Below are 23197 nucleotides of genomic sequence, written 5' to 3'. Positions count from 1 at the left end.
TTGGGAAGATGTGGTGGAGTCATATTTAGTTAGTCATGTTGTCAATTTGGTGTTTTATCTGCATGCATACGAGCATTTTTCTCAAGGGGTACTGAGAAAAACACAGCATCAACTAAGGTAAAAATGGCCCGAGGCAAGGATTGATGTCCAAACCAACCCAGGCATCCAATTAGTGTTTATGCTGCATACCAGCAGTTCAGCCTTCATGCTCACTGTGCACTGTAGGACACAGTCACACTTCCATATGTTGCTAAGGTTATATGTATTGAGCTGAAGCTAATTAAAAGCACATCTTCCCAAAGCACATAGTCTTTTTTTCTAGGACAGTTGTGAAGACCAGCCCAAGCATTTTTCAGATTTCATTACGCGCTTAATGATCATTGCTTAGTCGGCGCTCTCGCTAATGTGCCAGCAGTTGAAAAATGTCTGCAAAGTTTGACAACTGTCCACACACCATGGAGTGTTCCCTGAGTTAACTAATCACCATTGAAAAGGTGGAAAGCATGTTTTCAAACTAATAATTGGTTGGTTTAGAACTGTGGTCTTGATCTGTGGAGAGAAAAAGAAAATACCTGTTCAGTTCATACTCACAAAATGCACATAGTGCTCTGTGATACAGAGAACTGCCAGGCTGTAAAGTAGAGCGAGAAGCTTGCAGGCAAACAAATCCCAGACAGGTTTTTGACCATCTTTCAATCCTTATCCTTTGAGTGTTGCAGGGGAAGCTGGAGACAATCCCAGCTAACTTTGTATGTGCATTTTTTGAACACCTGAATAAAAAAACAGAAAACTTGAAAAGGAAAATGAAATGCTGCGCCCATTTTTATGCATGAAGGAGGTAGAGAAGGTGGTGTATTGATAAAATGTAAATGTGAATATGTGCCATGGAAACAGATTCAGCCACTTCGGCTTCCACATATATATCACTACTCGCGGTTACAGGGAGGCCGATGTGGATGGATGAGGAAAACAAAACATTCCTCGACAATTTTAGATATTAACAGCCTCTCGTGCTCTTTAATTCAACATCTAGTGTCTTCAATCGTACCTATCTGTGGTGACCCACAATACCTGCTGTTTACCATAGTATTTGCTTAACATTGGTGGATGGAAACACACTTAAATTCAGAAAGTTCTGGTATACAGGTGTGTCACTGACCTTTTCTGTGTGAAATGTGCATGTTCTACACCCAAGTGCGCATGGATTTCCTCCCACTGTCCAAAAACATGCAGAGGTTAATGGGATAATATAAATTGACCTCTGGTTGTTTGTGTCTACGCTGGTCCCATAATGAACTGGCGACCTATCCTGGGTGTCACCACGTCTTTTGCCCTCTGTCAGCCCCCGTGACCCTGGATAAAGTGGTAGACAATGAGTGAGTTGTGTCACTGATAAGTGAATCTGGTGATATTCTCTGGTGTCTTCGCAGACTTCATGTGACCGAGCAATCATAGGAAGGTTAAAGGGTCTTAATGGCTGCATTTCCACATGTGATCTTTTCCTTTGGTGGAAATATGGCTGGCTTTCAGATCTTAAATGAATTTCTCCCTGTCAGCACACCTTACCTTAGACTTTTTGTCAATTCAGCTTGCTTTTACAAGGCCTGAGCCCAACCTTTGTCTCATTACACCAGACTTTTTATGTGCAGCTTTTTCCATTTACATCAGTTGGAGTGGCATTTGTTTCCTGGCACAGTTACCCGACTCTCTGACAGATGATTTATTTCCCTGTGTTTTGCTGTTCTTTTATTTCACCAGGTGTCGAGAAGGCTACCAGGGAATCCGCTGTGACCAGTTTCTGCCCAAGACGGACTCCATTCTGTCCGACCCCAGTAAGTGCAGTCATGAGTACACATGCAACACGCTCAAACGTGAAAACAAAGTTTTAGTTTGTGTGAAATATGATGTTCACTAACTGGCATTTATCCTACATGCGCTCTCACTACCAACACCTCAGCTCGGCTGCTGAGGCGCTATACAAGACAGACTAATATATAATAATATCACCTTGGCAACTGTTAACAGAGTCCTGAACCTGCCTGTATAAATAGCAATCTGTTCTGTCTGTGTGAAATCCAGCTGGAATTGTCATTCCATTCTATTAATGTCCCAAAACTGAATTCCCTGTGTGGAACTAAACACACTCTAAATAGTGGATTTTCCATTAGTGGGGTTTTAATGCAGGTCCACAGAAGCCAGACTACTGTTGGGTTTTGATCTCACATCAGCTGCTTAATTGTAGTTCGAGTTAATTACATTCATCCTGCTTCCTATGCGAGCGTCAGTCCCTGATTAGAAAAGCAGCAGAGCTGTGTGTCTCAAATCGAAAAAAGAACGACTGTTAAATTCATGGCTACACACAGTGAAAAAAAAAAAAAAGACTAATACAAAGCTTTCAAACAACAAGTACTCCAAAAGTGAGTCGGACTTCTTTACATTATAGAGATGAAAAAAATTAAATGAACCATGAACATGAAATACACTCCAGATTGTTACCTCGATTTTATGAGCTTGCTGCATTTGAACCTTTTCGTACTCAGCTCTGTCTTCACAGAAAAGCTTTGTCGGTCCTCGTGTTCCTTATGAATCCCGTCCTCTATTCACCACTTTGTTGAAAATCCCCTACTCAGACTAATGTCACATTCCCCATTTCTTTATCTCACAAAGACACAGCCCTCTCAGTGTCATGCACCTGAGGGAGGAGCACAAATTGCTCTAACATCTGTCCTGAACACTCACTATCAGAGCCTTATTCATTCCCCTGCTCCTCTCATCTCATTCCAAAAACTGCAACCTTGTCACTGGTGAACTAACACCGTGGCAATACAATAGCTTATCTGTGACTTTTCAACCAATACACTCTGTCATAGCACCATTTTACTCATGAAAGGACACTGGTGTGTTTGTTCAGTGTCTAAAAAAAAAAAAAACTGGACCTGAGGTGAAATTATAATTCCCTCTGGGTTATATGAAGGAGAATAAATCCAGTAAATTACATGTGTCGATTAAATGTAGCAAATACAATACAACTTGCTTGTTAAATTAATTATTCCCCATCCTAATTAGGTGTTTAATTCCAAACAAGTATCAGGGTAAGTGTCCTTGGTGTTTATTCAGGTGCATGTCCACATGTTCACACAGCAAAGCTACTGACCTGAACGTATCGGTAGATAAGAGCCATCATTAAAGCATTTTGTCTACTGTCAGAAGGAAACAGGTGATGTATAGTGATGAAGCAGTTTTATTTTAAGTATCTTTAGGTTGTGTAGCGACGGGGGTCAATGATCAGAGGCTACGCCCCATGTACGACGGTAACAAGGTTGAGATTTCATGGGTTACATGGGCCAAGATACAATTCAGGGAAGACTATACTTGTTTTAATATGGAAAGATTCAATTTAATGCGGTACAATGTAGAATAGAATAGAATAGAATATACTTTATTAATCCCTTGCGGGAAATTCTTTCGTCACAGCGCTCCAGTGTACAAAGGTAACGAATGTTATAGCAGCAGTTTGTTTTTTTTTTTTGTTTTTTTTTTAAATTACAAAGTTAAAAACTATAAAAATAAGTACGAATAGACCTAAGAATAAAATTACACAGTTAAAGAATACAAATAAAATAAGAATAAATTTACAAGTTAAAAATTTCAAGAATATACCTCAAAACTTGCACCTCCCCCTCCCCCCCATATTAACAATATAAACAGAGGAAATATAGGCCTAAAATGTATTGTTTAGCCAATGTATTGTTTAATGTAGCATATGTGCAAGCTGCTTACTTTCAAAAAGATAATCTCTAATTGAGTTTATTTAGGCACACATGGGCTTTTGAGGCCTAATGTTTAACAAAAGTGAAGATTGTCTCATTTCATAAGTGCTTTAGCCAAATCATTTGGAGTTGTTAGTAAGGTGACGTGACAAAAAGATACACATTCAACATCGCATCGCAAGCAAAGCGAGTTTGTGAGCCTCGTGAGTCTTGTGACAGTGACCCAATGAGGAAGTAACGGGCAGTGTCGGGCACATGGACCGAAGGACTCCCTAAATCGACCTGGACGCAGGAAAAAAAGGTCACTGTTTTCAATCAAAAACAGGTTCAGCGCACTGTAGCTCAAGCTGAGTCAGGCTGAGGAATCAAAGATGCTCGGGAGGAAAACACAGGTCAAGCACTACACTGCTGGAACACTCACACTGGGGTAAAGACAGAGGGCAAGGAAAGCACATCTATATACATGTGGAGAGGGGAGCAGACAATGAGACACAGGCGCAAGTAATTAAGGCTGAGAAGGTTGACAGGATGTGGGGAATGAATAGAAAAACAGGAAATAACAAAAAACTAACAGCAACAAACTACCTCGCTATACGGACCCTGACAGTTACATCATGGCAGCTTCATTAAATTGACATTGGGGGGGGGTGCAACACTTTTTCCACACAACTTTCTGAGGTCTGGAATTGTCCAGACTGAATCAAGTGATCTGTGAAATGAAGTGTTTTCTGTGTATAATGTGTGTCGGTGCAGTTGTGAACTGTTTCCCACAGAAGCATTTCAAAGTTACAGTTGGGGGAGGTTGCTTGTAAATCTGGGTATGCTTGGGAAATGCAGCGAGCAGCACCACGCTGTGACTCCGTGTCTTACAAAAACAAGCTCTGTTTGTAGACTTGTACGGGCTCAACAATATCCCAAGGAACTCCGGGGGTAAAGAGAATTGAACTACAACATCAACAAGCAAGATAGTTCTCTAACAAAACCAAGAACTACATTTTAACCATAGATTGGTTTTCTGGCCTAAGTCGCTCACTGATTATTACTCCATTAATCGTCAGGACTCTTTTAAGTGCATTTCCATATAAATTGTCTGGGAGTTCCGAGACCATTACTGAGGGATGAGGAAGTGGGAGAGAAAAGTAATGTATTTTCGGTGTTTGGCATCCCAGCGAAACATGTGGTGCACATCCCCGGTTCTGTTCTGTGTGTATCAGCGTTACCTCCCATCACTTTCCTCAATTACATTCTAAATTCACTCGTTTGTTCTTTGGAACGTTCTGTTACATACTGTCTCATCTCCATACTACAATCTCTAATAGGAAGAATAGATTGCATTTTTCCAGGTCATTATTCTCACTGTCTTCAATTCAGCTTTCAGCTAACGTTTTTTATTGCTGACAAAACACAAAGTCATAACTCATGATTGTTCTTCTTCTTCTGCTTTGTTTCCCCCATTTTATTCATCTCCTCCCTGCTTCAAAAAGTTGGTAAGTGCAAAGTTGGTAAAGATGAGATGGTGACATCTTTCTTCTTTCCTCACCCCTCAAATTATCTTGTCATAGCATCACTCCCCTTCCATCTTGACTCCCCTTCCAAATCCTTCCCTTCTTTTCATAAACTCAAAGTTTAGACTTTACACACCCTAATACTACTAATTATATAAACTCCTATTATCTGTCCTGTGTTCAGGAGGCAAAACAATGAAATGTTTAGCAACCTGAAGCCAACACGTTTAGTTTATTTAGTTTATAACGTGATTAACTAACATTGTATTATTTATAAATAAAATTGACTTGAGGTAGTGAGCACGTTTTTACTCTAAATAAATCAACATAGCTAACTTAATTTGATTACTTTGATCACGTCTGTTGGTTTGCCTCTCTTTTTTGGTGGCATGATGTTTACAAAAAGGAAAATGAATAAGCATGGACAAAATAACATGTTTGAAGTAGTGGTTGGTGGAATGGTGGCAATTTCAGTTGTATAATGACAATAAAGATGATTTCCTTTCCTTTAGTGCAGGCCAGAGAAAAAAGGGAAGGCAAAAGATTTGCCTGTGTGCTCTCTCTCATGTCCTTGCATTGATATTTGCACTCTCCTCTCACATCATTCGCACACACGTACACGTCGCCCTGTCTCTAATATCGGTAGAAACAATCTGGCTTTCTCCAAATGGAGAACAGGCTGTAACGCATGCCAAAACGCATGCCAGACTACTGTATATCATGAAGATCTCAAACTCGAATACATTGAACAGATCCTCCGAAATAGAGGATCTTAGCAGGGGGTTCGCTCTCCTCACTGATGTGCATTTAAGTCTCAAAATGCTGACAAGGCACCAACACGGAGTTTGTCATCCAGTGTGCTTGATGTGGCGTGTTCGGAGATGAAAGGTTTGTTTAGGTTTCCCCCCGAATCTGTCAAAGAGCAACAAAAGCTTGTTGAGTACAATGTGTCAAAGCTTTTCATTTCAGAAGAAACTGAGTTCAAACTGCTTTTGTTCTCGTGACATCTTCTGTTGTTCGAACTGAGAGGTTGCTGATTGGCACCACCCACTCTGAGGAGGCAGACAATACAGGAGCCATCACGAAATGTATTCTCTTTGAACGCCGTTCTCTACAACAGTTCTTCCCCTTTGCTATCTCTACGTCTGCATAGACTTCCACAATCATAAAAAAAAAAAAAAACATCTTCAGTTTTTTTCTGAATCGAAGGCGTGGGAGCCGAGACTCGTTTTACGACACTGTAAAGCAAAGTGAGGATCAGCATATTCTCTATATCGAAATAATCTACATCACATGCATCATATCACTCCCCATAGACACACAGAGAGCGATTTGGGGATTTAAATCTGAAGGCAAATTTAATTCACACTATCTTTATGAGATTTGATTTCATGCTCAGCAGGTTTGCGTGTACGACTGAGGATAACGCCGCAGTAATCACGCACAAGTCCAATTCCCCCAAGAATATGTTAAATTGCACGTTTCAAACGATAACATATAATGAAAGCATAACATGTGCGATCGCTTCGGGCGTCATGCTTTAAACATGGGTCACCACTATCTGTTCACCAATATCCAGGTGAACAATGCTGTTGGTTCACAACTGTGCAAATACTCATAGTGTTTTCTTAGTGAAATACATGTAGTGGTAGACGATATGAAATAAATACCTACAGTGCTGTGCAGAAGTCTTAGATTGGTTGTTTTAGAAATGCTATAATGGCCATATGTCTTTCTCAATCATTTAATTGGAACAGAAAATACAGGAAACATGTACATATACATGTTTTTTAGGACGCCACTGTATGACACCAACGCTAACACCCATCCATTGTCTACCACTTACAATGAATGTTCTCTGCTTTCTTTTTAACCAGCTCTTATATAACGCCACTGCCGTCTTGATGTTGTAGCTGGTACCCGGCCAGGGTGTGTGTGTAGTGCCATAAAGCACTCTCGCGAGACCCAAGACTTTGCGAGACCTCCTGATTCTGAGGATTAGGATTATGGGTTTATTCTGGATTTCCGCTAACAGACAGTAGGGGAAGTGGAGACAGCCACTAATCTCCCCACAACAAGCCATTAAACCATCACAATGACTTTGAAGCTGTTAAATTAGGCTAAAAATCCTGTATAATTCTGCTTAAAACCTGTGTTTGTCCATTTCATCCATCCATTATCTCATGCTTTATCTTCCACCAGAGGGTCGTGGGGGATGCTGTGCCAATCTCAGTTGACATGGGGGGGGCACACCTTGGACAGTTCGCCAGTCCATCGCAGTTGACAAATATTATCTGCTATGAAAAAGGTCTATTATGCCTGGTTTATTCAAGACTTGCTTGGGCGTTACATCCACATGTTTTGTGAGATGAACTCATTGACATCTTGCTCATATATAAGACCAACTTTCAGTCAAATCATTCCAATCCAAATGCTCACAGTGATCACAGAATTTGCAAGATGTACGAACGAAATAACAAAGCTCACTTTACATGACGCATTAGCTGCAGAGGCACACATTTCCTTTCATTTAATTGGTTTGTGGCCAGGGTGAAGGAAATGGCAGCATTCACATACACTACCCACTACCCATTAAAAACAACAAAAGAAGCCTCTCTTTCATAGCAAGTCTCTTTCTCTTTGAAAACAGATGAAAAGACTCAATTTTGCACATTATTTTTCACTCCATCTTTTTTGTCTCACTGTGTTTTTATTTGTGCTTGTACACAAGCAGCTGCCCTGGACTACCATTTGGAGAAAAATCCACATGCTGCTCTTATAGTGTTGTAAATCAGGCAGTAATTACAGTACAAAATGCAAATGTAGATTTAAATAAAGACACAAAGGGATTTTGCCCCGCCCTTTCATTAAGCATTAAAACCAGGCAGAGGGATGTAGGCACGCTGATTACTTTAGGCCTTTTTTTTGTTTGTTTTTAGTTGTTGTTCCAAATCACTTTCCAAAGTTGACTGATGTTGCTTTAAGCATGAAACCTTAAAACTGTATTACCAATCTAACGGTGTTTTGTTGGTCCTTGGGTCATTAAATACTAACATTTTCAGATCACAACTCTGTCCGGAGCCCCTCCCACCAGATGAGCACACACAGAGACACTTCACACGTGACCAATAACCTGAGGCAACTTCTGAAACACTCCCATCCCAGCCCATACGGATCGATTTACTGCTTTTATTGTCAGACTCTATATTATTTATGGTTACTTCCATAGTGACCGTTCCACCAAACGGACATGTTTGCAAAGTTGCTGAGTTGAGCACTCTCAGAACGGCTCTGTGTTTGGTCACATTGGTCTCTTGTAATGGGTCAGAATTCCCCAAGTCTGTAAACGAAGCTCAGCTCAGAGGATGTGCAGAAGTTTGATTTACATAATGCTGACAGGTTGTTAAGGGATCGTTGATGGATAACACCAAAAATCTCATTCCCTACCTCAGATTTAAAAGATTGTTTGAACCCGCCATAAAGCAGTCATCGTTGTCAACCAGTCAAATATAAAAGATGTGACTTCAGTGAGTTGAAGTCCTGAAGTCATACAGAACAATCATTATAAGGAAAAAACATATTAGAATATGATTAATATTGTGTGTTGCCAGTCATCGATGTTGTCTCTCAGCTCCAACTCCATTTTCAAATTTTTATATACGTGTAAGTTCAGCCCGAGTGTGCATGGGTTTTCTCTAGGTACTCCAGATTCCTCCCACAGTCCAGAAACATGCAGAGGTTAATTGAACACTCTAAACTGACCGTATAGGTGTGAATGGTTGTCCGTCTCTCTGTGTGACTGCGATGGACTGGCAACCCCTCCTGGTTGTACCCTGCCTTTCCCCCGTGTCATCTGGGATTGGCTCCAGTGACCCACAACCCTCATGTGGAGGAAAAAGCGGTAGAGAATGGATGGTGCTACTCGGACTATAAACATTGTGCAAAGACTTAGACAGACACAGCTCTTGGCGAGTTTTCTGTTACCAAGTCTTTGGAGCTCAGTAAAGAAGTCTCTCGAGTCAGTGACGAGTTAAGTTGGAAGAAGTTATTGAATTCAGATCAGTACCAAGGAGAACAGAGGCAACGTCAGACATGAGCAAAGCCAGATTCTAACTCAGATTCTGATGAGCAGCTTCACAGGGCTGATGCAAGAAGTGAGTTCTCATTGGGTTTTTACTGGACTGAAGCTACTCACTGTCGGTTTCTGTGGAGACAACCTTGAATAGAGTATTATGTGTCTAATATCCCCTTCCAAGTGTGACACAATGTCAGCCTTTGACTTAAAGTTAGCTACAGTCTTGACTGGACATGCTGTTTACACCAGAGGCCCATAAATGTAACCGGTTTACCCTCACTTGGTCGTACAACTAGACTAATGTCACACTGTGTGTGTTGTTATAAAGCCTCTGTTTTGGTGGCTGGTCATGCTGTTGTGTTTGATGACACGTTGAGAACTGTCGGGCCCTGTATTCAAAAGTCAGTTTGAACACGTTCCACGTTATAATCCTGTACATGACTTTCCAAGTTCACAATGCAATAGGACACCAGGGTATTATGTCTCAAGAAATTCCCATTTGTCATGAATTTAAAGAAAACTTGAGTGCATTTTTCCACTCGGTTTTCATGTCAGCGAGAGCATGTTTGAGTTTGTCTTGACATGCTGGTGCACAGTTTTGCTTTTGCACCTTTCAATAACATCCATCCATCCATTTTATACTGCTGTATCCTCCACGGGAGGGTCGCGGGGGCGCGCTGCCAATCTCAGCTGGCATTGGGGCGAACCTGAACAGTTTGCCATTCACTCTCACTTTCACACCTACGGTCAATTTTGAGTGTCCGATTGACCTAACTGCATGTTTTTGGACTGTGGGAGGAAGCCAGAGAACCCGCACACACGGGGAGAACACAAATACTGTCAATTACAAGCTCTGAAATATTGCTCTAATCACAAACGTCTCGAGTTCTATCTTTTTCACAGCCAGGTTTCACCCCTATGTTGTCACAGACAGCATGTCCACTTTGAGACCTGACGGGTACAAGATCACATTCTCCATGTTTTGGTTGCACTCCCACAGTTGCACTTCTTTTGAAGAGAGAGAGAGAGAGGTGGGAGGAGAGCGAGGGTGAAATACTGCTCGATGGTGGCAGTGGAGTCTCGGGAAAGCTCTGTCAGCCTGAGCTTGCCAACGTTCACACGTTGTCTGACGGTGTTGCTTGCCGCATGACAAACTTGACTTCACCGCAGGCAGACAAGGTGCTGAGGGAAATTTGATAACCCCAACATGAGTTTTACTTTTCCATTTCTCTGTCAGATTCAATCTTCTACAACATAAAGATAGAAGTGTGATCTGCGTGCTTACATTTCTTGGGCTGCACGGAGCTGCACGGAACAGTTTGTGAAACCGTTCAGCCATCCACATGTGCTAATTAAAGGTTCCTCTTTCAGGGCTGGCAGTGGCAGTGTCATTTACACTCAGCCTTCGTAGGTTCCAGGTGCACACCAGGACGGTGGCATTTCACTACTAATACCTCTCTGTCAGCTCCCAGTGAAACACACAAAGGCAGACGTTAATTAGCTGCAGCTGGGCTTTTCTTGCTTGCTCACATCCTGACCAACGCTCAGTCTTCACTCGGCTTACCACAGTAAGACAGAACATTACAGCACAGTCTGTTTAACCGCCTTCAAGAATCAGTGAACATCATTATCCCGGCTTCTATTCTTGTGAGCTGCAACAGACGAGGGTGAATTATACTGGATTACACTCGAACGTACAGTATGTATCGTACACTGTGTACAGTATGTGCCCACATCTGGATTCTCAACGTATTTCCCCTCCCTGCTGAGACTATATTTTAGGCACAATGAATGAATGAATTAGGCGTGTAATAGCCCTCTTAAATAATTACAACCCTGAAAGTGTTGGATTTGTGTTTGATTCTATAGGTTGATCAAAATGAAAAGCCCACATATCACCTTCTGTTTGGCATTAGCCGTGTCAGTGATGGCTGACTGTTTTTATTTTTCCCTCTGCAGAAAAATAATCACTTTGTCATTCTTCTTTTGTCAAGAAAAACATGGTCTCCACAATTGATGTTCTTCCTTTGGTGAGCTCAGTGGAAAACGTGCAAACCACTTTGTATTGGAGCATAATGATCGCTGATAGCTAAAGGCCAATGTACCCACTGCTCGTCTGTTTCAGTGGACAGGGAGAGCACACAATCAGAGAAGAGAGGGCAAGAAAAGATGGGGAAATCATTTTGATTGCAGTAATTCATCTGTTGCATATCTCTGTGTGAATTGGATTTCTAGAATATTTACATCCGTGAATGGCAACTGTTTTCGATTGAATAGTGAAACAATAACTTTATCTTACAATGTGGGATTGTTTTTCTTATTCAGTCTCCACTTTTCCGTTGAGCATATGATCCAGTCTTTTTTGGCTGTGCCCACATACAGACCAAAATGGATCTGGAAGGCCCAATTTATTGTGAAGTATGGGTCTTGTCAGCCGGTGCTTAGTGGAGAATATGTCAGTGGGATGCAGATTATCCCAGAGCAATGGCGGCCTGATATGCTCGCTGCTTGCACCCACCCGCCAGTCACAGGTCATTAATAACCGGGGCCAGGGCGACAGACAGTGCGAGGCAATTCAATTCCCCCACCTCGTCTCAACGTAGCACATTGATAGCTTCCTTTCTTTCTCTGTGCATTTGTCATCGTTGTTTATACTTTTCATTCCCTTTCTCCCGATTTTACTGCTCAAACTTGGTTCCCTTTTTTTTTTCTTTATTTTGTCCTGCATCAACCAAACGTGGTGGGGAGTTTGTTGTTGCTCTGTGCTTGGTCAACACAGCCGACTAGTTCCCTAAAGACACAGAGACAAATTCACTTCCTGTCTTTCAGGGGCAGATCTTTTTATTACAAAAAAAAAAAAAATAGTAAAAGTAAAAAGGATGAAAGCACTAGTACTTTCCAGGTTACATAACCAGTTAACCCTTTAACACTGAGCCTATCGCAGACAACACATATGCCCCTCTCTGGTGACAAAGACGCTTTCTATTTAGGAAAGAGAGCGAGCAAAATCTGGTGTTCATGTACAACAACAATGTTTTTTTTTTATAAAACTTTTTGTTTTTCTTCATTTTAAATTGTTAGTGCACTAAGCACTTACACTCACAGGACATGTTCTGGCCCTTTTATGGTTAAAATAAGCAAAACAGTCCAGATGGACATTTTTAGCCTTAGATGTTAAAGAGTTAGTTTTTAAAAAAGACTGTGCTAAATGTCAATAATCTCCCCCATGATGTTGTTTTCCTTGCTGAGTAAAGTATTTACTACTTAAGTATAATTATGAGATATACTCCCATCTATTTGCTATACATTGGTATTGGCTGATTGACATTTGCCCTGTTGACTGTCATTTCATCTGCACTTTGGGGGCTGTTTGGGACACTGCTATTCTTATTTTTTTTAATTAAAAAATAATAATAATTGCTATCATCAAATGGAATGTCCTATTAAGCCTACAGTATGTAGCCTTCAGTTAGCATTAAAACTCAAAAACTAACATAATTTGACATAAATTTTACACACTAGATCTATAAAAGGTTGTTTCATAAATGTATATGATTTTACTTATCATTACTAGTTTCCAGCCTCATTCTTAATCAATTATGCCTGGAAATGTTAAAATCAGTGTTTTGTTAAAGATAACTAGATAACCTTTACACTTGTCAATATGAAGATAAAACTGATTGCAAAGTTTTATGGCGACAAGTTATTGATCCCCTATAAGTCTTGCTTTCACTCTGTTACTCTCTTGCCCAGTGGAACAGGGTTTTAATGGCTTATCAAACTACGATAAAGAGGAACTCTGCTATCTGTCTCCATGCCCCTTTAATAACCACGGCTTTCCATTTGATTTTTGCTCTCAAGGTTCAAGTTCAGCATGTTGCAGTTCACTAGTTCATTAGTGAAACGAGCCTCTTCACTTTAATGTATTAGACAAAACTCTACAGCATCTCGTTTTGTTTAGGACACATTAAGTTTATTAATACAAACAAATAGAAAAATAAAAACCGTATTGTCATATCATCACAATGTGAGTAAAAGCGGAAGGGATTCAGCAGCTGTGAACATCTGTTTGCTGTCGCTGCACTATGTCATATTTTATTTGTACGCGTGCATTTTCTTTTTCTGTCAGCGTTTCTTTGATGTAAATTAATGTTACTGACGTTTAATTCAGACAGGCAGCTGTTTGGTGCCAGGCAGGTTGCTTACAGTTGCTTTTTCTGAGTCATTGAAAACAGAAACCTGCTGCTCCTGCTTGCTGAGAGCAGGGAAAATAAACTGCTCGGTAACTGTGTCACAAAACCAAACCAATTGACTCGAAACCACGAGCAAGGTTGGTAGAGGCGCAGAGTTGCTTATAATTGCCCTGCTCACATCTCACTCAGTTGTCAGTTGAATAATTAGCCGCAACATGACAAAGTTGCTCAGTTGAAACTTGCTCCTCGTGCCAACAAAAAAAATATCCTGTTTTTCATGAGGTAAAGTTGCAGTTGATCAGTTTTGGTGAGTTTTGTTGTTGTCAATGTTAATATTCTGCCTCTCTGTGAACAGAAATGATGTACCATTATATATGCTGCACAGGTGTACACACTGCTGAATGACCAGGTTATTTTGAGCATTAATATTCACTTTGTGGATGCTTTTAAATCATCCTCCAACCTGCATGCAGTGGTCTTGCTTTGCTTTATACACAACGCTGCTGTTGCCTGCGTCTGTCTGGACATAAATCAAATCATTTCCTGTGTGCAGTGGGGGGAATGTTGCTATGCCACAAAAGATTTAAACACTGCCAAAGTGAGAAAAACAGGTAGGCTTAATCAACGTTGTTTCAACCCATCTGACAGTGGTTTGAATGTAACGCACAAAATATTTAAAAGTTACGCACTACAGCTTTAAAGTGCTACGTTGTCTTGCAACATATTGCTCGAAAATGTTGTTCTCAAATGTGTTAAATTCTACTTCAGTATTGACTTCATTATTTCAGCAGTCAAGTCAGTCATGAATTTGTTCTCCCCAGGCCTCGGAGAAGTCGACGCCATGTTTCCAGCTAGCTTCAGCGATTTAAGCAGATGTCTTAGATCTGTTGCCAGCCCTTCTGAAATCTCCCCACAGTGAAAAAGATGATTATTACAGCTTACTATGAATGTTGGTGGAAGAAAAAATAAGTGCTAATGGCCAGCAAACCTCGGTGGTAGATCAGGTAGATGAGAAAAATGACTTTAAATTGCCCTCTCCAAATGGCTTTTTAATTCTCTTTTTCTAAAGCATTAGCGGTTTACAGCTGAATTTAATGCTGTCGTCCATCACGGAGGACAGAGTGAGTGATGGGAGTCTCACCTCTGCATAGAAACATAGTGTCCAGTCATTCAGTGACCGTCTCCTTCACTGTGTCCATGACATGCACAAACTGTGTTGTTACGTGAACTGTGTTAATGTCGTCGATTACTTCCTGCAACTCATTCAATCAAAATGACTTCAAATGGGTGTATGAAGAGAACGATTGGTGTATGTTTCATCTTGTGAGCGTGTGCTACATTAAAAAGGTTGCAATTTAATGTATTAATGCTATATTAACAAATAAGTTATACTATCAGCATTTTGACATACATATGTATTGTATTATGGTTAATATGAGGGCTTTAACTAACTGTAATTAATATTCCTCCATCAATCATTTAGTTATTGCTAATATAAAATGGTGAAAAAATGTGAATCTGATATGTTTTAGTGTCAAAGAGGAGGAAAGAAGCCAGAAAATATTTAAATAAAAGAAAATGAAATCACAGACAATTTAGTTAAAATGTATTATTTTGTTATTTTTGCATTTGAAATGCTTATTTTGTAATTCACCGCCAAAAAAACAGCAGTAGACCAGCAAACCCTGTGTCCCTGTGAGCTCAAACCACAGATTTTTTTTTCTATGGACTTTGGTTCAGTACAGTGTGTGGTTTACAAAGGCTGCAAAAAGGCAAGAGACAGCAGCACATCTGTACCAGGACTGTTCCAGTCATGACCAGTTCTACTCCTCTGTCACATATCCTTCCCTTCCATATATTTCAAACTCTTCAGCTCACCCTGAGTGAGGACTGGGTACCCGTCATCTGGGTATATTATAGGCCACACTACTTTGCTTTTTCCTCCACCGAGATGTGGCTCCAGTCCAGGACTCACAGTCATTAATCCTCCAAGAACAAGAGAACTGATCAAGGATCACTGCTCAGGTTGCATGGCAAGTTTTAAATTGCACTGCACTGAGAGGAAAACTGGTCCTTTATGGTTGGAGATATAAAAAAATAAATCCAGCTGTCCCCATATTACCTTTCTTTAATATACCAGTGTCATACTGGGCATCTAAGCCCACGGAAAGAGTCATTTAATCAGTGTAAAAAAAGCAACCAAACGACCCATTTAAGCTGGAAATCAAGCATAACCCTCAATGTCAACATGTACGTTTTCTTATGATGCCATTATGAAGTAATGGATCACAGAGGAGAGAAGGAAGAGGTGTTGGTTCAGCATCCAAGGCCCCTGTCATAAAAGTCCTGCTCATTTTCTGCCAAGACCATATTGGGCAGGTTGTTAGAGGCTTGGATGAAACCAGTGATGTTAAAAAAAAGAAGAAAAAAAAGCTGTTTTGTGGGATGATGTGTTGATGTTTGACAGGAAAAGTAAATGCATTTTACTTTTAAATGCATTTACATGGACATATCATATGATATAACACAGACGTGGGTAAACCTTGTTATTTAACAAGCTTGTAAGTGATGACAGTAATTTCATTTCACTTTCTGAAGCTGCACCTCAAAAGGACACATCAGTTTGTAGATATTTGATAAACATCTTTTATCTGCAGCGTTTGAAATACAGAATGACAGAGTTCATTTGTATTGTAATTTGGTAAGCCATCCTTCAGCAAAAAACTGTCACCATTACACTTTGCAATCAGTTTTAACATCACATTGACGAGTTTGAACCAAAAAAGTTGAAACAAAACACAGATTTCAACATTTCCTGGCAGATCTTCTTCTTCTTTCAGCTTCTCCGTTCTCCATCTTGTCCAACTGTCCTCACGTCCTCCTTAACAACATCCTTCACTGTGGTCTTCTTCTTTTCCTCCTGCCCAGCAGCTCCATCTTAAAAAAACAATATATTTGTTATTCCTCCTTTGCATGTGACCAGAAATTGAATTTTCTATGTCTTTTTTATACGTTTTGAAACAGTAACGGTTTGGTCTTCGTCGCCTTAAAGTAAACCTTTTATATGGAATTTGGACAAAAAGCCTTGCTTATGGGAGGCAGCCGCCTTGCGCCGCAGTGTTCCTACAGCAGCCTTGAGCGGACGAAACAGACAGAGCGTGTGTCTCATGGCTGCTCTAACTCAACCCATTTACGCTATTTAGGTATTTTTAGGTTGCAAACCAACGTCAGCTTGTAGATGATGAATTCTCTCTTTCCAGCAAGTTTACTTGGTTTACCTTGAAATGTCCAAAATCTGTGGAACCGGTGAATATGTGCACTGCCCTGCTGAATAATTGCTTTACCCTCTGAATGTCTCCATCAAGCTGTCTTTTCACTCTCTCCTCCTTCCTTCTCTCTCGGTACTGAAAGGCCTGCAGGCTTTTCTGACTAAATTCTGCCTTATCGCTAACCAGAACTTTCCAGAATTATCCTGACCAAAACTCTCTTTCTGATATCTCTCTTCCCTGCCTCTCTGTCGTTCTTATTTATTCATCCTTGAAAAGCCTGTTGGTGAGCACTGTCTCTCTCATGCCTCCTGTTTTTTTTTTGGTTTTTTTTTTTGTGAGAACCTCAGAGGCTTCAGTGATTCACTGGCTGACCTTGCACCGCTACATCTAAACACCAGCTGTCTTCTTTAGAGTCCTGCAGTTACCACTGTGTCACTCCTGTTGCAGAGGGTGCTTTAATGCGTTATCACAATGGATCTAGGTTTCTGTTGTCATGTAGGGTTTAGTTAGTTTAAGCTAAAATGATCGGCTTAGTTTCGTTTTCACAGTTTCATGGGAAAATTGCTTCATTTGATGACTTTAATGAAAAATCGCAAAAATGTCGTGATGCGTAATGATGTATCACAAAGTGATTAGGGCGCTGCAGTTAACATGGTGGCTAATGGGCATAAAATACTTCACTTCAAAATAAAAAATAATCTGTTTGACAGATCATTTGACTTAGCCTAGAAGCTGACAGAATATTCCAATTCCCCCCAGAAATCTTTTCTCAAACTTTGAGTCCTGAAGTCATATTGGGACGGACGGACAAAACGGGTGACGAGGGTGCAAGGAAAGGTCAGTCACTAGCAGATCTGGTCACTGAGACGTCACACAGATGCTCAGGCTGGAGTAGAGTTTAGATCCAAGCACTGTTTGACCATTTTAATTAGGGGTAAGCAAGTGAAGCTTTATTTATAGCACGTTTCAAAACCATGGTTACAAAGTGCTGCACAATATATGGAAAAATAAACTGTTTGCAAAGATTACTTTAAAACAAATTAGAGGGGGGGAAAATGATTATTCTAACAAATTAGAGAAACTGGAATAAACAGAACTTGAATTAATATTTAAGCTGCAGTGTGCAACTTTGTGTGATTCATGTTGTTGATATTATTATGCCTCAGTTTGGTCATCGTGAACAGAAATTGTGTAACATTATTTCTGTGTTGCATCCATCTGAAAACAGGCTTGTCAAGCAATACTATCAGACCTGACCTGAGGAAGTGCTTGTGTGTATACAGCGGCAGAGCAGGAGAGGGTGGGGCAAAGGAGCATTTATCCTGTCAAACTGCCAAACAATGTTTGGTTTTATTTTACGTTTGTCAGTAGAATTCATTTCTGAAACTTTCTGTTGGAGCTTCTTTGCGTTTCCAGTTACACTCCAACCTGTTTGCAGCTCAACGTTACTTCCTGTACTTCCTGTTTGCAGGCAACACAAAATCTAAACACTGCTATAGTGAGAAACACAAGGAGAGTTGTGTGAACTAATTCAATGGTTTGAATTAAATGGATATTGTTTTTATATTCAAAAGTAACTCACTTCAGTTTTAAGCTTAGCATGCTAATCTGTGAAAATGTGTTTTTAGGAGTTCTTAAAAGGAAATAAATGATTCTGTGGTTCTGACAGTGAGAGGGCGGGTGTTCCAAAGTAGTATTTATTTAATTGCTAAGTTCTACTTTGAATTCAAACAGCAACAATAAAATAACAGCGCCCCCTTTGCCTACACATTGAAACAAACTAAATGTGTGCAGTGGCTTTACTTGTTGTGTGTTGAGTGGCTGTCTCACCCTCTGTCGTCTCATCCTCTGTTGCTAGGCTCTTCTTTTAACACGGCACAGATGCTGTCACACTTTGGAGGGGTGGGAATCGAGCTTGATACACACTCATGGCAGATTTACTAGGTTTTACCTGTTAAACGGCTCGTTAGCGCAAACGAATCAGCTGATCAAATGGCAGCCACTCGTGTAGACGTGGATGAATCTGAGCATGGTGTTGTTGGTGCTTCAGAACCTGTTGATCTACTGGGACTTTCACACACACACACACACACAACCACAGAAGATGGTCCAACAAAGGAGAAAATATCCAGGAGTAGAAAGTGACATTGTTGATGCCAGAGGTCAAAGGCAGAGGAAAAGTATTGAACAGGTTCACCGTTTCAGATTTGCATAAATACATGCTGTTGATTCCAGTAGGACAAATAGTGACATCATTTATAGGAGACGAGATGAGATCTAACTAAGTCGCACTCATTCTGAGTTTCAAATCACTTCGACACCAATAAACAAGGCTGATACTCGCTCCACCTTCACCTGTCACCTGCAGCTGAAAGAAGCCAACTCCTCCCGTTCAATGGATGTTCTCTGCATACTGATAGGAAACTAGCACAAGATAAAGTACAAAAAAAGTACTGTATGCACATCAAGTCAAAAAAATAACTCACTGCAAACTGATGATGCATCACATTAAAAAGTGAAAAGATGACGTTCAAGGTTTTTGTGGAATGAGGCCATTGATTGAATATCATTTGTGAGCGTGGGGTTTGTACAAATGGCCAGAAGGGAAGAAATGTTCTCAGTGATGAGACCCTGATCATGACTGACAGTTCACTCGCTCCCACAGTGAGTCAGATGTTGTCTCTGAATATGTATTCCTTTACTTCTCAGTGTGGATGATGATGATAATGACAGCACCATTAACACACTGGACATGGGTATTTGTTTGTTTTTTTTCCTCCAGCTTTCAAAAGCAGTTGTATTTATGAATCCCATTCCTGTCCATTTAACGTCAAGACTCCCAGGAAACATTGCTAATGTAAACGTTGCCCTTTGTGCTGCGCAGAAAGTGACCCAATAACTCCAAATAAAAGCAAAGTCAGTGAAAAGTAGCCTCATGTGGTCGGACTTCTCTGACTCATTTCATGTCACTTTGCTTTAATGCAGTGCAGCGAGCGGGAAATAATGTGAGGTTACTGTCAAATAGAGGTGAAGACGCCATTTTCTTATAGACACAAACACACACACACAAATAAGGGTATACATCTGTGTGTGTGTGTGTGTCTAATGGATTGTGCATTCTCCTGTTTCTTAGTAACTGAATGGGCATAACGTGAGGATGTGGCTAGATATGGTTTTAAAGGGGGAAAAAAAAGAAACAAAAAGCTTTAAAACCTTAAATTTTAACGTGTGGACATAAGATATAATATATATTTTTAAATAGTTTAAAAGAAAACTACTACTACTAGTAATAGTAGTTTTTAATATTGTTTTACTTAATCTTAATCTCCTATTTTCCTCTTTCCTATTGAAAGACAAAAGATTAAGATTAACAAAGAAAAATTAAAAAAAATTAAAATTCCACTTGAGCAATCTATTTCTAACATCCTTGCTGTGTCTGGTTTATTTATATCTCCACTTGAACTTGCACATTTTTAATGATACTACAAAATTTCAATCTTCATCTAAATAAATTATTAAGATTAAAACAGAAAAAAGAAAGAAACTTTTTTCCTTTTTTTAAAAAAAAACCTTAAACTTTGAGTTTTAATGTGAGGATATAAGATTAAAACAATAGTTTATAATAAAGATGATTTTATTTGCCATGTCTGATTTAATTTGATTTTAACTTGAACTTAATATTTAGAAGGTTTTTTTTTTTTTAATAAACTGCAGTATTTTAAAGGTTGGAAGTTAGTGTTTGATTGGTGGAATATAACCAACTCAAAGCAGAAACACAGTCATGTTAGCACTAATGATAGTGTAATGATAGTATATAATGGTTTTAAATGTTTGTGCGTGTGTGTAAATGTGGTCGTTTGTGGTCCTTCTGTAGAGCGAGTTCACAGACAGGTGTTGGCTAACCTACGATTGCTAAGCACCTGTGTAATAATAAAGTAATGACGACACAGCATACTAATGTAATCATGCAGTAATTACCACAGAGTACTCACTCATCAGTTGGAATTGAGAACACCATTGCTGCTGGTGTGATTCCAAAGCAAGATGGTCTCTAGTTGCTATAGCAACTGCTGCAGGCAAAGACGAGGGATACAGTGGAACGACAACAAATGAATAAATGATAAAAGAGGTCAGTTAAAGAAGACGTCCAGACTTAACTAACCGTGGCTGGCATCCAGCAAATAAATAGTTTGCAGGTTGTTTCTGCACACGCGCTAATTTGTCAGACTGTCGCGTGCTGCAGGACCATTCTCCCACTCTCACTCTCACAAGCTTGCACTTCTTTGTTTTATCCCTTTGGAAAATGTTTGGAAATGGTAGTTTTTTAAAGGGGAGATGAATATATTTAATCTGAAGGGTGCAAACTTTGAGGCAGAAGTTTTACAGCGTCATTAGTCGGGTGTGAAACAAATTTTCCTGACACAACCCTCCCATTTATTTGGGCTTGGATTACACTGTGGATGGAATCAATTTTAGAGTGTCCATTTAACCCAGAGGTGTCAAAGTGGTGGCCCATGGGCCAAATCGATTACATGTCACTATCATGTTATAATGAAAGTGTGGCCCGCAACGTCCACTTCCTTTAAACACACCCTGTGTGGCTGAGGCACAGCTGCCAGTGAGGTGACACAGTATAGACAGAATATAAAACTAAAAAAGATTCAGTTGTAATTGTCACATATAAGCTTGTTCTGTGTTTTAATTACAGTGTTTTATTATTATTTATCTTATTATTATTATTATTTTTGTAAAGTATACATCATTCCACATCAAAACAAACACTTTTACTTTGAAAACCTGTGAGATATCATCATGAATCTTTAAATTGTGATATCATGGTGGGATACTGTGTTACAATTGGTACCCTCATATTGTCCACCTGTTACTGAACAGTTGTTTTTGGGGGTTTTTTCTATGCTCATTGGCCCCCAGGTCGTTTCAGTTTGACACCCCTGATATTAAGCAAAGTCACATTTAATTAAAATTATTAAACTAAACAGAAAAACTGCCGGTCCCGATAACGATAACAACAGTTCCTCCTGTTCCATTTCCAATAACTCCACTGCACAAATCAAGCTGTGATACCAATTAATTCATGCACCTACAAACCCTTGTAAACAACACAATACTGTGTAAGGCAGAGCAACGGTGAGAAACCCAGGCTCTCTGTTGCATCACATCATTGTTTGACTTATCCAGTACTGAATTTCATCAAGGTTCAGCAGTGCCATCATTTAGTTTGCCTTCTCTGGTGCAGGCGCCATCTGTCAGAATATGAATTCATATCCTACGCTCTAAAGAGTGCCGTGCGCTAATTGCAAATAGCATGTGGCGTCCTCTGTGTTCTGCACACGTGGAGAGTGAAGCTATCACTCAGTCTGAGCTGTGAACATGATGCAATCTCTCCTTCATGCCCATCTGTAGAATATTATTTTTGATCTGACAGCAGGAAGTGCAAGAGATGAGGCGTGTGTGTGTGTGTGTTGCGTTATAATTTGGGACCCAACAACAAACATCAGACATGACACAGGAGAATTGATGTAAGCGGAGCGTCTTCTCGAGTGCAGCACACAAAGAAAACGCAGACACCCTTTTTTTTTTAAGATGCAGTTGTTGAAACTTGTCATTTTCGAAAATCTCACTATTTAACAGAGGAGTATGACTTATTTAGCAGCGGCACTGGCGAAAGCTGGGGATCGTGAGCCGAATCACAAGCCCTCAGTGTTTGACTGTGTCAGACGGAGTCCGATCATGCAGGAAGTATTACAGGAGCTTTAAAGGAACAGCTTTGCCTGGTGTCACGTATAGATGTCCTGGCAGTCTCACGCAGCCATGTTAGGATGCTCCTGCCCACACTAGTATGAAGTAATAAGACGTGCGTGATACCAACTGTATAATGGAAAGGCGCCAGTGTGTGCAGTGCCGTCTTTCAGTGGGTTTGGATGGGAAATGTACAGGATTAGGGTAGAAACTGCCAAAAGAGCCACGCCCACCCCCTCTCAGACTCACTGCAGGCCCATTTGATGAAGATCTAGCACTATAACCCTGCAATAACTGAGATCAGTGCAAATTAGGCCGGTGGCAGGATCTTCTGTTTGTTCTTTTGTTTCCTGACTCTGGAAATATATGTGCTCAGTAAATACTTTGTTTTGTGTTCTCTTTTCAAACACAGCAATGAACCCCAGCTGTGGTCACAGTCTTTACTACAGATCAGACACCCAGCTGCCTCTGCGAACAATGTCCATGTTCCACGTCTTAGTTATAATTCTTTTTCGAAGCAGTCTCAAACCTAATCACCCATAATTAAAACATAACCAGCTGCTTGTCGGGATTTTTCCAGATTAACCCAAATTAAACCACATGGCAATTTTAAAAGCATCATCAT

The 23197-nt window shown here is 40.2% G+C and overlaps 1 protein-coding gene across 2 annotated transcripts in view; it reads left to right on the top strand.

Annotated features, from left to right (window-relative positions):
• Positions 1–23197, top strand: part of LOC122782002 (pro-neuregulin-3, membrane-bound isoform) — a 389177-nt gene that overhangs the window by 319865 nt on the left and 46115 nt on the right. Inside the window, exons 3-4 of one of the 2 annotated variants that reach the window (XM_044046166.1) lie at positions 1759–1832; positions 5255–5257. In XM_044046166.1, the coding sequence (XP_043902101.1) occupies positions 1759–1832; positions 5255–5257 (77 nt within the window). The remainder of the gene's footprint in view (positions 1–1758; positions 1833–5254; positions 5258–23197) is intronic. The other variant, XM_044046167.1, reaches the window with a different exon arrangement.

The sequence above is a fragment of the Solea senegalensis genome, linkage group LG15, assembly GCF_019176455.1.
Source record: "Solea senegalensis isolate Sse05_10M linkage group LG15, IFAPA_SoseM_1, whole genome shotgun sequence".
Classification (NCBI taxonomy): Eukaryota; Metazoa; Chordata; class Actinopteri; order Pleuronectiformes; family Soleidae; genus Solea; species Solea senegalensis.
This window is presented reverse-complemented; position numbering and strand designations above follow the sequence as displayed.